General features: G+C 39.2%; 1 protein-coding gene across 1 annotated transcript in view; it reads left to right on the top strand.

The window, feature by feature from the left end:
- Positions 1 to 16480, top strand: part of LOC124620089 (cohesin subunit SA-3-like) — a 237036-nt gene that overhangs the window by 29294 nt on the left and 191262 nt on the right. The window contains exon 4 of the mRNA XM_047146758.1: positions 3307 to 3516. Within this exon, the coding sequence (XP_047002714.1) occupies positions 3307 to 3516 (210 nt within the window). The remainder of the gene's footprint in view (positions 1 to 3306; positions 3517 to 16480) is intronic.

Genomic DNA, 16480 nt, shown 5'->3' with positions numbered 1-16480 from the left:
CACAATCTTATGATGAGCCTGCAGAATCTTGAAACCTAGCTTGAGATAAGATCAATGTCTGAAGACAATAAGTCGTAGCTGTTTATAAATTGTGGAAGGATCAGTGGTAGCAACTCGTTATACAATTGAGGGATTGTGTCATTACACACACACACACACACACACACACACACACACACACACACACACACACACACACACACAGAGAGAGAGAGAGAGAGAGAGAGAGAGAGACGACTACTACTAGAGTCCATACAGGATACCACGGTTGAGCCAAAGCACTGGGTGAGTTCATTCGTTTGTCCAGAAGGGAAGACCAACACTGTCTGCCATTCTTTGGCCAGTCATTGATGACAGAATAGAGACACGCGCCATGCAGTCTTTCTCAAACAATTTTACTAAATCTGTTCCATAAAAAGTTTAATTTGCTAACATATTGAATTTTTCTTTAGACTTGGTCGGAGGTTGCTATCTGTCTCCAATCTCAAGAAAAGTGATCTGACGTAGCACACTCATTTGCAATTGCGGCATGACAGCGATAATGCCAGAGTGAAATATCCACAACATTCCTCATATTTCATAAAAGGTGTGAAATATCAAAATGAGATTTTTGCAGACACGCAAAGAGGAGAGTATTTGCCTTATGCTTTTTATGCAAAACTTCTTTATGTACCATGATATTCCATTAACTACGGACTTTTTTGGTGAAAGAATCGTAATTTTTAAGGACCATCAATAGCTGGTGAAACAAGAAATTCTGTGGGTTTTGGAACAACATAAGTGAAGAAATTACTTGTTTGTTTTGTACTGAGGATTTGCCTTTTCATAAGATACTGACCTTACTTTTCCTCGGTTCCTCACGTAATAAACACTGTTTCTGAATTCTCTCGCAGTTGCACCTGTTTTTCACCAATAGAAGCTAATTTTAAAATGGCGACTAGCGAAATGTGTACGTTTTACTCAAAATTCGCCACTTATGACACTTCTCTAAATTAAAAAAAGGTTGAAAAGCCAGGCTAAATAAATTACTGCAGTTTTGGCATGATGCCTTTTAGATACTAACCGAAGTAGAGGTGACAGGTTTTTTGGCATGGTCACAGTGCAAGTGTGGGCCTGGAGGGATCATGCTTAATATTTATAAAAACTGTGAATGTAGGCTACAGTCTGGAATAGCATTTCCCCTCCAGCACTCAACATTTCCCTCTACAGTGCTATCATCACCATCACGGTGCACTCATGGCTGCATTGTCCTTGCTGACTATACATGCCGGCACTGCTTCTCACCTTGGGTGAGGTATATAGTAGGGCGGAGTTAACAAGAGGAGAAAGGAGGCGGAGGGTAGAAGGAAGAGTTGGGTGGAGGGGTGGCTGGAAGCACATAGGATAGGAAAGTGGCACCAGTGAGCTTGCTGTGACCAAAATTACGTGTAGGAGTGGATTAACAAGTAAAGATGGAAGAAAGATACTGTGGAGAAGTGTACATGACTGCAGAATTAACAAGTAAAGATGGAAGAAAGATACTGTGGAGAAGTGTACATGACTGCAGAATGCTGTGACCACCACCATGAACGTCAGCCTGGGCTGTGTAACGTTATGCTACAAGACGGAATAAAAGCAGTATGAAAAGGGGCCCGAGTGACTGTAGACAGCAGTGTGTGTGTGTGTGTGTGTGTGTGTGTGTGTGTGTGTGTGTGTGTTCTGCTTCTGAAGAAGGATTTTTTTGTCCCAAAGCTAATCCTTGTTGTAACGATGTTAATGCATCCAGGACTTTCCATTGTTTGATTAACTACAAGATGGCGTGACCGTTAGATGATACAGATTTTAAGTTTTATGTTGTTCAAAATGGATTAAACAGCATTTTACAAATGCTGATGAAAATAGTAGCAGGATGTTACTTAGCTATGTCTCTTTCGTGGTGGTCAGGCGGATTTAAAATAAAATCTTGTTTCACTGGAATTCAATTAAATTCAGGTTCTTGATGGATTTAAGAGGTCAGGTATGTACTCTAATTAAATAAAATGTGCATCAATTCTCTGTTTGGTGTTCACTCTGTCTTATAACTTTTCACAAAATACAATAATTTTGGCAAACATAGTTCTGCTGTTGTAACACATTGCATAGTAACTCCAAGCAAATCTCAACTCACGAGACACAAAGGCATAGGTGCCCAACTATTCAGAACCGACAACAATGCTGATTTTCATGTATCATTTATTGACATGACTGAATAAATGTATTTACAATAACCAGTACTCCAGTAGCGATATACACAGCTCTCATCCATGCTGATGGCTACCGCCATGCCGTAGCACTGCTGGAGTACTGGTTATACTTCGGGTTTCACTGTGAGTAAATATGTATCAATAAAACAAATGTCACACCAGACTGATGTGGGACAGTTGTATAGAATGGGGACGTAAAATTCTGCTTTAAAAATAATGTTGTTTCTAAGGGAAAACAACCTGATAGTTTCTTTTGACTATTAAATGTTGTGTGAAATACATATGAGCAGTATTTGTTTGCTCTGACTCCAACTACCCACTGCAAAAACGAAATTGTGAATATCTGGTGAAGCCTCAGAGAAAAATTGCCTGACAGCTCTTAGGAGGGACGTCCGGTACATGTGGTGTTTGCTCCTTTGGACATGATGGAAAGAAAGGATATATTTTTTGATCCAGTGGGCACACAACAAGTACTGTTCAAAGGGTTTCGATGACATTGGCCATGTTTGATCATCGAAATGAATTGATGGTATCAGGTGAAAATACGTGCTGAACTGGGTCACAAACCCGGATCTCTGCTTAACACAAGCAGTTGCCTAAACAGCCTCAGTTATCCGAGCATGCTTCCTATCTGACCCAAATTCTTATCCTGTTACACACTACTAACATAGTGTCACCTACCCATGAACCCCTCATTTGACATTTCGTATTCGAGCAAGAAATCAGGCTTGGTGTGCATCCACACTGAATAAATGGATTGTGGGTTGTTGCACCATATACTTACATGGAGTACTTTCAATAGTCTGTTGCAGGAGAGTTAGCTGTATGAGGCAGGACAGTCCTGATGGTAGTCTGAATATTAAGGTTAAACTGAAAAGTATTGAAAATTCACTTCCCATGTACTATTAATGCATTAACCTGTTAAGTAAGTCCATTAAAGGCTCAACAGTAAATCTGGTGTGTGTGTGTGTGTGTGTGTGTGTGTGTGTGTGTTTGTTTGTGTGTGTGTAAGATTGTTTTGCAAATGAGCAAATGAATATGCAATATTTTCAGTTTTACCAAACAAAAAATTTTCCATTTTCAGCCACTTGAAGAACTTTTGGATGCCTTAAAAGAAGTTGTCCTCTTCACAAATGATGATAGTGTGCTAAACAGCATTACAAAAGTATATGATCTGTTCAGTTCCCCTGAAATAGCAACTTTTAACACAACTGCTATGAGATGTGGAATGTTGATGGGGACTGTAACAGATGCCACGAAAAAAGCAATGGAAAATTTTCAACACATTGTGCAGGTACTGTGTAGTTGTTGTAGGTTTTGTTGTCATAGTTTGAAGACTGGTTTAATACAGCTTTCCATGCTAGTCTGCCCTATGCAAATCTCATTATCTCTGTATAACTACTAAAACCTAAATCCATTTGAACTTGCTTTTTCTATTCAGTGCTTGATCCCAGTGTACAATTTGCTACTTCTACACACTTCCTTCCATTACAAAATTAACTATTTGTTAATGCCTTATGTACTATCAATTCATCTTTTAGTCTGTCTCTGTTATAAATATCTCTTTCCCTGTTTGATTCAGTACTTCCTCATCAGTCATTCAGTCTATCCAACTAATCTTCAGCATTCTTCTGTAACACCATATTTCAAATGCTTCTATTCTTTTCCTCTCTGTTCTGTTTATTGTTCCCATCTTATTTCCATGTAAGACCACATTCTTGTACATCTAGCTAATTAGAATCTCAAACAATGGAAACTTCAGGTTGGAATATGAACAATTTAAGAAAAGATACATTGCTGCTTACTGTAAAGATAACACATTCAATTGCAGACAGGCACAGTTAAAAGACGCTTACTCGTTACCTTTTGGTCGCAGTCTTTATCAGAAAAAGAAAGAGAAACACACACATCATTCCGAGTCCGGGCTGCCGTAGTTGACAGTCGTGCATATTTGAGTTGTGCTTGATTGTGTGAATGAATGGTGTGTGTTTCTCTTTATCTTTCTGACGAAAGCCATGACTGAAAGCTAATGTATAAGTTTCTTTTAATTGTGCCTGTCTGCAACTTAATGTGTCATCATTATGGTAAGTAGCGATCTACCGTTTCCTTACATTGTTAATTACATCATCACAGAGTGCTTAAATTTAACATATTACTACAAGGCGTAGTATTGGTCAAAAGAAGAACAAAAGTCCCTGTGTTTTATGTGTCTGGAAATCAGTACCTGTTGAGTTACACGTCAGTCTGTCCTCCCATTCCCATCTGTGATTTACATAGAAGTCGACAGTGCTGCATTTGGTGGTTAACCAAGCATCCTGACAGATCCTGCACCCCATCTTCACAGTGAATCACACACTTCCAGATCCACCCAGCTCCATTCACTTTGCATCCTATGCATTGGTCACACACTCCTGTAATGTCTGCAGATTGTCGATTGTCTGAGCATGCACCAGTGCCTTTAAATATCGTCATAGATCAGTGCCACCATCAGTCCCCTGTAATAGATCAATGCCACTATCAGTCTCCTGCAAATTACAACCATTCAGAAATGTGCATTGAATTGCAACTGTAGGATGGCCTACACTACCGAATACTACACATTACTTGTTACCAGCAAAACAGCCCATATCTCAAAAGGTTTCAGTTTCCTGAAATCTATTTGTAGGAACTTTTCTTGTAGGTTTGACCAATGCTACCTTATGTAGAATGTGACACTTTTTTAAACTTGCTATATGCAAATAAATCCTCAGTATGGTCATTGACACCCGCTTGGGCTCTCCTGTGCCAACCTGCTTATGGACCATCTGGAGGAAATGTTCTTAGTCACCCAAAATTGCAAACCTCGTATTGGCTTGAGGTTCATCGATGATATCTTCGATTTCTGGCCCAGTGCTAAGAGACAGCATCCTCATTCCTCCACTATGTCAACACATTCTCTCTAATTCACTTCACCTGTTCCTCCTTAGCCCAACATACCACCTTGCTAGATATTGACCTCCACCTTTGATGCCTCCATCCATACCTCTGCCCTTATCAGATCCTCTGTGTATCAACAGTAGCTGTGTTTTGATACCTGTGATCCCCTCCACACTCCCATGTAGTCTGACCACCCAGGATGACAGTGCATCTGCAGTGACGAGAATACTCTTCCCCAGTGTGCTGACGTTCTCACTCGTGCCTTCACAGACGGGCACTAGCCCCTGAACATAGTTCACAGGTTTCCCATGCCATATCCTCACACAACCTAAATTCTCTTGATACCCTCAAAAAGCAGGTGCAAAGGAGCATTCTGCTCATCACCCAATACCATCCAGGATGGAACAAAGCCATAACCCTCGCACAGGTCTTGAACTGTTTTTCATCACGCTCAGAAATGAAAAACAGCCTACTCAGACTTCTTCCCACCCCTCCCAGGTGCCCACCCAATCTATGCAATATCCTGGTTTATGACGAAATAAATCTCGGGTGAACAGCCTGGTTTGAGTGTGCATAGGACACAATATTTCGGCAGTCGGCCATGTTGCCATCATCAGGTGCGCTGATGTACTGACCGGTGGTGGGCCGGCGCCAGGTGTATATAGGACAATCTCCCTCCCACTCCTCCCTCAGGCGCTTCCTATGAGTCGGTGCGGTCCATGCCCCGAGCCTGGTCCAGGTGCAGCGTCTGTTCTCCCGCTGTCTTGGTGCTGTGTCCTGGGTCTTCTTGTTCAGGAGGGTCTGCCAGCACCACTCTCATTATTCTTCCCTCCCCCAAAGTCGGTACACTCTGGGAAAAACTTCTTTTTCTTCTTAATCTGGGTGATCGCGGGTTCCCACGCCTTGCTAAGGATGTAACCGCTGTCACGATTCAGTTGTGGCTCCCTTACTCTGATCTCTATGGCCTGGAGAAATTGAAGAATCACATCCTGGTTTATCCTTACGCCACACTCACTCCCAACTGTTTACTACATTGGACATATCCTTATGTAAGACCCAGGTGTAAGACCTGCCAATAAACACACCCAGCGCATCCTATTCCAGTCCCATCACAGGTTTTTTGTATCACGTCAGATACAGGGCCACCTGTGAAGACAAACATGTCATACGCCAACTCTGCTGCAGTTTTTTGCAGCATGTGGAGTGTCACAAGGGTCAGCACTGGGCCAATTCTTGTACCTCCTCCATTAACTTTTAAAGGCGATTCAAAAACTGGAATGTTTGATGATGACCCAATCATATTAATTAAGGATCCAAACTCAGCCTTAGCAGCCACAGCTCAGATGACAGCTGAAGTTAATCAAGATCCTTAGTTTAGCAATTTATGCCCTTAGAAGCATCTGTCTTTGTCTTGACCTTGTAATCTTACCCCCCACCCACTCGCATCATCTGCTGATTATCACTCTTCAAAATAACTAACTCTTTTAATAAGCTTCGAGCGAAGTAAGACTTACAAATAACTTTTTTAATTATCTTCCTTTCTTTTAGTTGGCTCCAGTTTGTCATGTCTAGGGGTTGATTCTTGAGGCTTATATTTTTTGACTTCGTAGGTTCCAAATGACATGATAACTATTAAAGATTTGCCTGTTTTTCTCTTGAATTTTATTTTTTGTCACTTTTTTTTTCAATATCAAACCATCTTTACAATTTCCACTTCATTATTAAAAATTACGTTGTTATTGCCAAACATAAAAACACGTCTGATCACATCAGAGGCATGCCCACTACTACTTCATTCTGTGGTGCTAACAATATTCCAAAGAGTTTACAAACTTTCTTGACAAAAGAAGAATCTTTACTAAGTTATATCATTATTTTATAAATGAACCCAGAAATAAATTTAATAATTAGCATTAGATTGTACAATTAATAATAGGAATCATAAGTATGCCAGATATTTTGTTATTTCAGATGTTTCTAAAAGAAAAGTAATGTTAACTTTACATACAGAGTTAATGCATATCTATTGTAGTAAAGTAATAAAATAATTTCTTTTTATACATTTTAGCCTGAAATATAATACATCGTATACAAAATCATATGAAATTCCTTTAGGAAAATAGCTGAGACAATATTCACCTATATAAGTTTTGAAAATATTTTTGGTATCAATTACTTCTGTCAAATAAAGGTAATGTTTGAGGGGGGCGGGGTGTCCCTTTACAACCTAAAGATAAAAGTTTTGAGTTACAACGTATCTTTTCGCTTCACCTCGTCTTATCGAATTATCTCCTGGCGCAGTGCATCTAACATAATGAAAACAATATAATAGAGGGAAACATTCCACGTGGGAAAAATTATATATAAAAACAAAGATAAAGTGACTTACCGAACGAAAGTGCTGGCAGGTCGATAGACACACAAACAAACACAAACATACACACAAAATTCAAGCTTTCGCAACAAACTGTTGCCTCATCAGGAAAGAGGGAAGGAGAGGGGAAGACGAAAGGAAGTGGGTTTTAAGGGAGAGGGTAAGGAGTCATTCCAGACACACAAGCAGACATATATGTCTGCTTGTGTCTGTATGTGTGGATGGATATGTGCGTGAGTGCGAGTGTATACCTGTCCTTTTTTCCCCCTAAGGTAAGTCTTTCCGCTCCCGGGATTGGAATGACTCCTTACCCTCTCCCTTAAAACCCACTTCCTTTCGTCTTCCCCTCTCCTTCCCTCTTTCCTGATGAGGCAACAGTTTGTTGCGAAAGCTTGAATTTTGTGTGTGTGTTTGTGTTTGTTTGTGTGTCTATCGACCTGCCAGCGCTTTCGTTCGGTAAGTCACCTCATCTTTGTTTTTATATATAACATAATGAAAATGTTTATTCAGCAGAATGGCACAGTAAAAATATTCTGTAAAGTAGATTACTGTATATCTTGCTGAAATCTTTTGAATCTTTTTCACTCATTTTGTAACATGTTTGCTTCTTAACCAGTTTCAGTGGAACTGCAATTCACATAGCCACAATATAAGATAAAAAATAATTTTAAAGTGGACTTTGCCACTCTGTCTAGTGCTCAGAGTGGAATTCTATACTCTGACTGGAAGATACTCAAAAAGCTTGTGGCCAACATAAACAAGAAGTTGGGCACTCTTACAAGTTCAAATTAAATTAAAAACACACCTAATTAACCATAATTTCTACTGGTCATTCTTATTTTGTGATATTTTCTTCAACATTGAGGATCTCCTCACTATGAACCTATGGAACAAGAAGTACATCTAATTTAATCTGAATATCTAGATTCGGGGATTGAAAAGTTCTGTTAGCTACTAGGCAAGTAGCAGTTTTCTTTATAGAGTTACATGACAGGTAGTGATAAACTCTAAAGAGGACTCAGTCTTAGCAGATGTAGGTACATATAATGTTTTAATCAGGTGAATATAAAAATATTAGTAACAGATATTGAGCAACTATATGGGATGAACATTAATAAAACCAACAAACTGCGTGGACAGATTCCTGACTGGAAATGGAAGAAAAGAGGTTCTATGAATGTGTGTCCAGAAATGCATTGTTGCCATGGTAGAGGACTCAGAAGACAACTATGCAGATTAATGATGTCACTTTCAGTAAACTTTCATCTGTAAATAGGACTGATGACAGAAATCCCATAATTGTGATGTTGCTGTTGTTGTTGTGGTCTTCAGTCCTGAGACTGGTTTGATGCAGCTCTTCATGCTACTCTATCCTGTGCAAGCCTCTTCATCTCCCAGTACCTACTGCAACCTACATCCTTCTGAATCTGCTTAGTGTATTCATCTCTTGGTCTCCCTCCACGATTTTTACCCTCCACACTGCCCTTCAATACAAAATTGGTGATCCCTTGATGCCTCAGGACATGTCCTACCAACCGATCCCTTCTTCTTGTCAAGTTGTGCCACAAATTCCTCTTCTCCCCAATCCTATTCAATACTTCCTCATTAGTTATGTGATCTACCCATCTAATCCTCAGCATTCTTCTGTAGCACCACATGTGAAAAGCTTCTATTCTCTTCTTGTCCAAACTATCTATCATCCATGTTTCACTTCCATGCATGGCTACACTCCATACAAATACTTTCAAAAATGACTTCCTGACACTTAAATCAATACTCGATGTTAACAAATTTCTCTTCTTCAGAAACTCTTTCCTTGCCATTGCCAATCTACATTTATATCCTCTCTACTTCGACCATCATCAGTTATTTTGCTCCCCAAATAGCAAAACTCCTTTACTACTTTAAATGTCTCACTTCCTAATCTAATTCCCTCAGCATCACCCGATTAAATTCGACTACATTCCATTATCCTCGTTTTGCTTTTGTTGATGTTCATCTTATATCCTCCTTTCAAGACACTACCCATTCTATTCAACTGCTCTTCCAAGTCCTTTGCTGTCTCTGACAGAATTACAATGTCATCGGCGAACCTCAAAGTTTTTATTTCTTCTCCAAGGATTTTAATACCTACTCTGCATTTTTCTTCTGTTTCCTTCACTGCTTGCTTAATATACAGATTGAATAACATCAGGGATAGGCTACAACCCTGTCTCATTCCCATCCCAACCACAGCTTCCCTTTCATGCCCCTCGATTCTCATAACTACCATCTGGTTTCTGTACAAATTGTAAATAGCCTTTCGCTCCCTGTATTTTACCCCTGCCACCTTCTGAATTTGAAAGAGAGTATTCCAGTCAACATTGTCAAAAGCTTTCTCTAAGTCTACAAATGCTAGAAATGTAAGATTGTCTTTCCTTAATCTATTTTCTAAGATAAGTCATATGGGCAGTATTGTCTCACGTGTTCCAACATTTCTACGGAATCCAAACTGATCTTCCCCGAGGTCGGCTTCTACTAGTTTTTCCATTCTTCTGTAAAGAATTCGCATTAGTATTTTGCAGCTGTGACTTATTAAACTGATAGTTCGGTAATTTTCACATCTGTCAACACCTGCTTTCTTTGGGATTGGAATTATTATATTCTTCTTGAAGTCTGAGGGTATTTCGCCTGTTTCATACATCTTGCTCACCAGTTGGTAGAGTTTTGTCAGGACTGGCTCTCCCAAGGCCGTCAGTAGTTCCAATGGAATGTTGTCTACTCCTGGGACCTTGTTTTGACTTAGATCTTTTAGTGCTCTGTCAAACTCTTCACGCAGTATCGTATCTCCCATTTCATATTCATCTACATCCTCTTCCATTTCCATAATATTGTCCTCAAGTACATCGCCCTTGTATAGTTCCTCTATATACTCCTTCCACCTTTTTGCTTTCCCTTCTTTGCTTAGGACTGGGTTTCCATCTGAGCTCTTGATGTTCATGCAAGTGGTTCTCTTATATCCAAAGGTCTCTTTGATTTTATTCCTTTTTGCCTCCTTCATTTACTGCATTTTTATATTTTCTCCTTTCCTCAATTAAATTCAATATATCTTCTGTTACCCAAGGATTTCTACTAGCCCTCGTCTTTTTACCTACTTGATCCTCTGCTGCCTTCACTAATTCATCCCTCAAAGCTACCCATTTTTCTTCTACTGTATTCCTTTCCCCCATTCCTGTCAATTGTTCCCTTATGCTCTCCCTGAAACTCTGTACAATCTCTGGTTCTTTCAGTTTTTCCAGGTCCCATCTCCTTAAATTCCCACCATTTTGCAGTTTCTTCAGTTTTAATCTACAGTTCATAAGCAATAGATTGTGGTCAGAGTCCACATCTGCCCCTGGAAATGTCTTACAATTTAAAACCTGGTTCCTAAATCTCTGTCTTACCATTATATAATCTATCTGAAACCTGTCAGATCTCCAGGCTTCTTCCATGTATACAGCCTTCTTTTATGATTCTTGAACCAAGTGTTAGCTATGATTAAGTTGTGCTCTGTGCAAAATTCTACCAGGCGGCTTCCTCTTTCATTTCCTAGCCCCAATCCATATTCACCTACTATGTCTCCTTCTCTCCCTTTTCCTACTACCGAATTCCAGTCACCAATGACTATTAAAATTTCGTCACCCTTCACTATCTGAATAATTTCTTTTATCTCATCATACATTTCTTCAATTTCTTCGTCATCTGCAGGGCTAGTTGGCATATAAACTTGTACTACTGTAGTAGGCGTGGGCTTCGTATCTATCTTGGCCACAATAATGCATTCACTATGCTGTTTGTAGTAGCTTACCCGCATTCCTATTTTCCTATTCATTATTAAACCTACTCCTGCAGTACCCCTATTTGATTTTGTGTTTATAACCCTGTAGTCACCTGACCAGAAGTCTTGTTCCTCCTGCCACTGAACTTCACTAATTCCCACTATATCTAACTTTAACCTATCCATTTCCCTTTTTAAATTTTCTAACCTACCTGCCCGATTAAGGGATCTGACATTCCATGCTCCGATCCGTAGAACGCCAGTTTTCTTTCTCCTGAGAACGGTATCCTCTTGAGTAGTCCCCGCCCGGAGAGCCGAATGGGGGACTATTTTACCTCGGGAATATTTTACCCAAGAGGACGCCATCATCATTAAACCATACAGTAAAGCTGCATGCCCTCGGGAAAAATTACGGCCGTAGTTTCAGCCGTTCCCAGTACCAGCACTGCAAGGCCTTTTTGGTTAGTGTTACAAGGCCAGATCAGTCAATCATCCAGACTGTTGCCCTTGCAACTACTGAAAAGGCTGCTGCCCCTCTTCAGGAACCACACGTTTGTCTGGCCTCTCAACAGATACCCCTCCATTGTGGTTGCACCTACGGTACGGCTATCTGTATCACTGAGGCACGCATGCCTCCCCGCCAATGGCAATGTTCATGGGGGAGGGGGATTGTGATGGTCTGGTGCCCTGTTGAACCCGGTCCTCCAAACACTGATGTACACACAGGCTGCCCCAATACCCTGTAGAACCTGGTCCTCCAAATCTGGTGTACATACTGTCCATAGCCTCCCTGCACATTCTTTTGTCTGAAAGGACCCATGGTCATGCAAGTGCCTGAAAATGGTTTCAAATATTGTATCTATTGTGTATGAAGAACAGAAAAGTGATAAATCCGAATTGTGGCTTTGTTCAGTGCAGTGGTCAAAAAAGTGCAGTCAAGATGTATAATGCTGGCACTGAAGAACTCATCTCTGATGTACTGAAAGAACAACTCACAATATCTAAAAAATATATGAATGACATTGAATCGTTAATTAATTCTTTGAATGACGATTTTAATGCTTGTGTGAAAAATGTACAAAGTGAAACCTACAATACTCTCAAAGAAACCGTTAATGAAAGTCAAAGTGCTCCAATATCTGCTATAGTTACGAAAAACTCATGTGCGCCCATTGCACAAGAGAAACACCGGCAAATTAAATTATTGAAAGACGACGAAACAAAACCAAAAGTTTGTATCTTTGCAGACGGCCATGGACGAGATTTAGTCACAATTCTTATGAATATGCAATCCAAATTTTCCGTTACTGCCACAGTAAAACCCGGGGCCCCTTTCCAGCAAATAATTAAAGATTTAAACCCTCAACCAAACGATTTTTGTGTAATTATTGCTGGAGCTAACGATGTTAATAAAAATGAGTCGAAAAATGCAATTACAGCATTGCGAAATGCATTGGAAAGAATCTCGCCAAGAAAAGCAATCGTTGTTAGCATCCCACACAGACATGACCTAATAAACAGTTCATGTGTAAATAATGAAATCAAATTCACAAACAGAATGTTTCAAAGGGTATGCAAAGCATTCAAGGACGTGAAGTTTTTGGACAGTAATTCCGAAGAGAGAAACCATTTTACTCGACATGGACTGCACAGGAACCAGCTAAGAAAACGTATCCTCGCTAAAACACTATTAGCAGAAACATTCAAACTGTTTGAAAACACCACACCTCCAATCATTCTAAAAGCACCTGTGCCCATTGAAACTGTACCATTGGAAGAAATACAGACAGTGTTGTCAAAATACTCCTTCAAACCTAATGGAACAGCTGAAGGGAAGACTTCATATGCAGCAGCACCTGTATGTGAGTCAACACAAACAGGTCTTTTATACAAAAGCAATACAGCACCAGCAGTTACAACTCAAGTGGGAAAAGTTAGTCCACTGCCATCTTGTGAAGCAGCAGCAGCATTTAAGGAGGAAGGACAGTCATCAGTAGCAGAAACAGCAACACCAACCCCCACAGGCTCAAGTGTACAAGCTGACAGTGTAGAAACCTCACCAACAGGAGATCCATCCTCTACGGCAAAAAGGAGCACAGTAGTGACTGCAGCTGCTCCACATAGGATGTGCCTGAGATCAAGAAAGTCCTCAACTGCAAATGGGGATTTTTTATGGTACTGGGGCAGAAGGGGGAAGGTTCCAATCAGAATGTAAGTAATGAAGGTAATAACAACAAATGTGTGTGTCACCAGCACAAAAGCTCCCCCTTCCCTGCAGAAAACTGTTTTGTGATACTGGTATGTCAAAAGAAATAAAACTCAGTCCCAACAGTGGCAGCACCACAGCCAATCATGTAATTAAAAGTAAGCTCAAAATTTTTCACCAAAATATTCAAAGCCTGCTCCGTAAGTTAGACCAATTTATTGTAAATATTGATGAACCAACAGGAGCAAATTGTGCTCATATTCTCTGTCTGACAGAACACCATGTCAGTTTTGGCATCGAAATGCTCAATATTCCAAACTATGTTTTAGCTACCTCATTTTGTAGAAAGCATATGTGCAGAGGTGGGGCAGTTATTTATGTGAAAAACAGCGTGTCCTTTAATACAATAGACGTAGAGGAATATTGTGTAGAGAAAGACTTTGAGGCATGTGTCACAGAAATAGTAGAAGCTAACAAGAAACTGGTAATTGTAGCAGTATACAGGGCTCCATCTGGTAATTTTAAAGTATTCATGAAACAATTAGATTGTGTGCTATTGTATCTCACAAGAAAAAATAGGGACATTATGGTGACTGGAGATTTTAATATAGATTTCATTGAAAGCTCATCTTCTAAGACATTTTGCACATTTAATGCATACCTACAACTTGTCTCCACTGTCAGTTTTCCCACAGGAACTACTGCCACTTCCAGTACTCTAATAGACAATATCTTTTTAGATATGTGTAAAACTCATCACATCAAAGTTGAAAAAGTCATAAATGGTCTCTCAGATCATGATAGGCAAATACTCACAATTGACAACTTGAATTTGAATCAGAACAAAACTAGTGCACAATGGAAAACCATTAGAAACATGAATGAGGAAAATATCCAAAAAATCAAATTATGCATTCAGGAGACTGGCTGGCGGTATGTTTATCTTGCAAATGATGTCAATACAAAATATAATTTATTTACTGATGAATTATCAGGTATATTTGAAAGTGTCTTTCAAAAAAGGTCTGTAGACTACAGAACAGGCAATCAAGCAAAAAAACATGGCTCAATAAAAATATCATGCCAGAGATAAAGAGAACTGTATATAATATCCAGACAATCCAATAATCCCCTCCAGATGAACTATTGTAAGGCATACTGGAAAATCTTAACTAAAGTCATTAAAAAATCTAAAAGTATGTGCCTACAATCTGAAATTAATTGTTCAGATAATAAAATTAGAATGGTTTAGAATGTAATAAAGAGGGAAACAGGTACTGCACCATCTGACAATGAAAAAACTGCTGTCCTAAAAATTAACAATTTGGAAATAACTGATAGTAAACAGATAGCAGACACAGTTAACAACCACTTTCTAAGTGTCACCTCTCAAATAGGTTGCAGTGGTGACCTAAGGGAAGCTGCAGATATTCTGAAACTTAACCTCCCACAATGTTTTAATGATATAAATGTAACACCCATAACTGTTAATGAAATAAAAAAAATAATTTACTCATTGAAAAGTAAAGGATCGTCAGGTATAGATAACATCTCTAGTAAACTGTTGAAAGCCTGCAGTAATGATGTAAGTGTAGTACTTGCTCACATTTGCAACACATCTCTTTATGAGGGAGTTGTTCCAGAGAGAATGAAATATGCTATTGTGAGACCTCTTTTCAAGTCTGGCGATGCTACAGATGTCAAAAATTATCGTCCATCTCTCTGTTAACAACATTTTCAAAGGTTCTTGAAAAGGCAGTGTATAACAGGATTGTGACACATCTTGATAAACTTAATATTATTAACCACAGACAGTTTGGTTTTCAAAAAGGGGTTTCCACAGAGCGTGCCATATATTCACTCACAAATGATGTCTTGGAGTCTATTAATAGTAAGAAGTCATCAGTTGGTGTCTTCTGTGATATTTCCAAGGCCTTTGATTGTGTAAACCACAAGATACTCTTGGAGAAGGCCTATCATTATGGAATCAAAGGGCCTATAGGTAACTGACTAAAATCATATCTTGAAGACAGGAAACAAAAGGTGGTTCTAAACGGCTGCGACAAAGGATATTCTAATCCAGTGGATTCTGAATGGGGAAAAATTCAGCATGGAGTTCCCCAGGGATCTGTCCTTGGACCCTTGCAGTTTTTAATATATGTTAATGATTTACCCCTGTCCATTAGTAAAAATTGCGAATTCACAATGTTTGCTGATGATACAAGCATTGTGGTAGATGGTAAGTCTACTGCTGATCTGGCGACTGATGTTAATGACATACTCAGAGAAGTTACGACCTGGTTTTCAATTAATTCTCTTTCAGTTAATATTAAAAAAACAAATTTTATACAGTTCCACACAAAAAATAAAACTCTAGAAAATATAGTAATTGCTCATGACAACCAGGAACTAGAACAGGTGCACTCCACTAAATTCCTGGGGGTTCGCATTGACAGTAGGCTCAACTGGGAACAGCATGCGTCCCTTACTCTAAAAAGGCTGTCATCAGCAACTTTTGCTCTAAGAACCATTACTCATTTTGGGGACATCAACATTTTAAAATCAGCTTGCTTTGGATACCTTCACTCATTAATGAGTTACGGAATAATATTCTGGGGTAATTCACCAGCCTCAAAGAAAAAAACCTTAACTACTCAGAAGAGAGCAGTCAGAATCATGTGTGGGTTTCTCCACAAAACTCATGTAGAAAACTTTTCACACAGTTAGGTATTCTGACCACAACAAGTCAGTACATATATACTCTGATGAATGTAGTTAATAAAGACTATGCTCAGTATGAAACAAATTGTTGATACCATAACTACAATACTACAGGCAAAGATGATCTACATGTTGAACTAACAAATTTATCACTTGTACAGAAGGGAGTAAAGTATGCTGCTATAAATACTTTTAATGCATTGCCTAATTATATTAAATGTACAAGAGAAAATGAAACGCTGTTC

This window comes from Schistocerca americana, chromosome 6 (genome assembly GCF_021461395.2).
Source record: "Schistocerca americana isolate TAMUIC-IGC-003095 chromosome 6, iqSchAmer2.1, whole genome shotgun sequence".
Classification (NCBI taxonomy): domain Eukaryota; kingdom Metazoa; phylum Arthropoda; class Insecta; order Orthoptera; family Acrididae; genus Schistocerca; species Schistocerca americana.
Note: the sequence above shows the minus strand (reverse complement) of the source record. Positions and strands in the feature narration are given on the sequence as shown.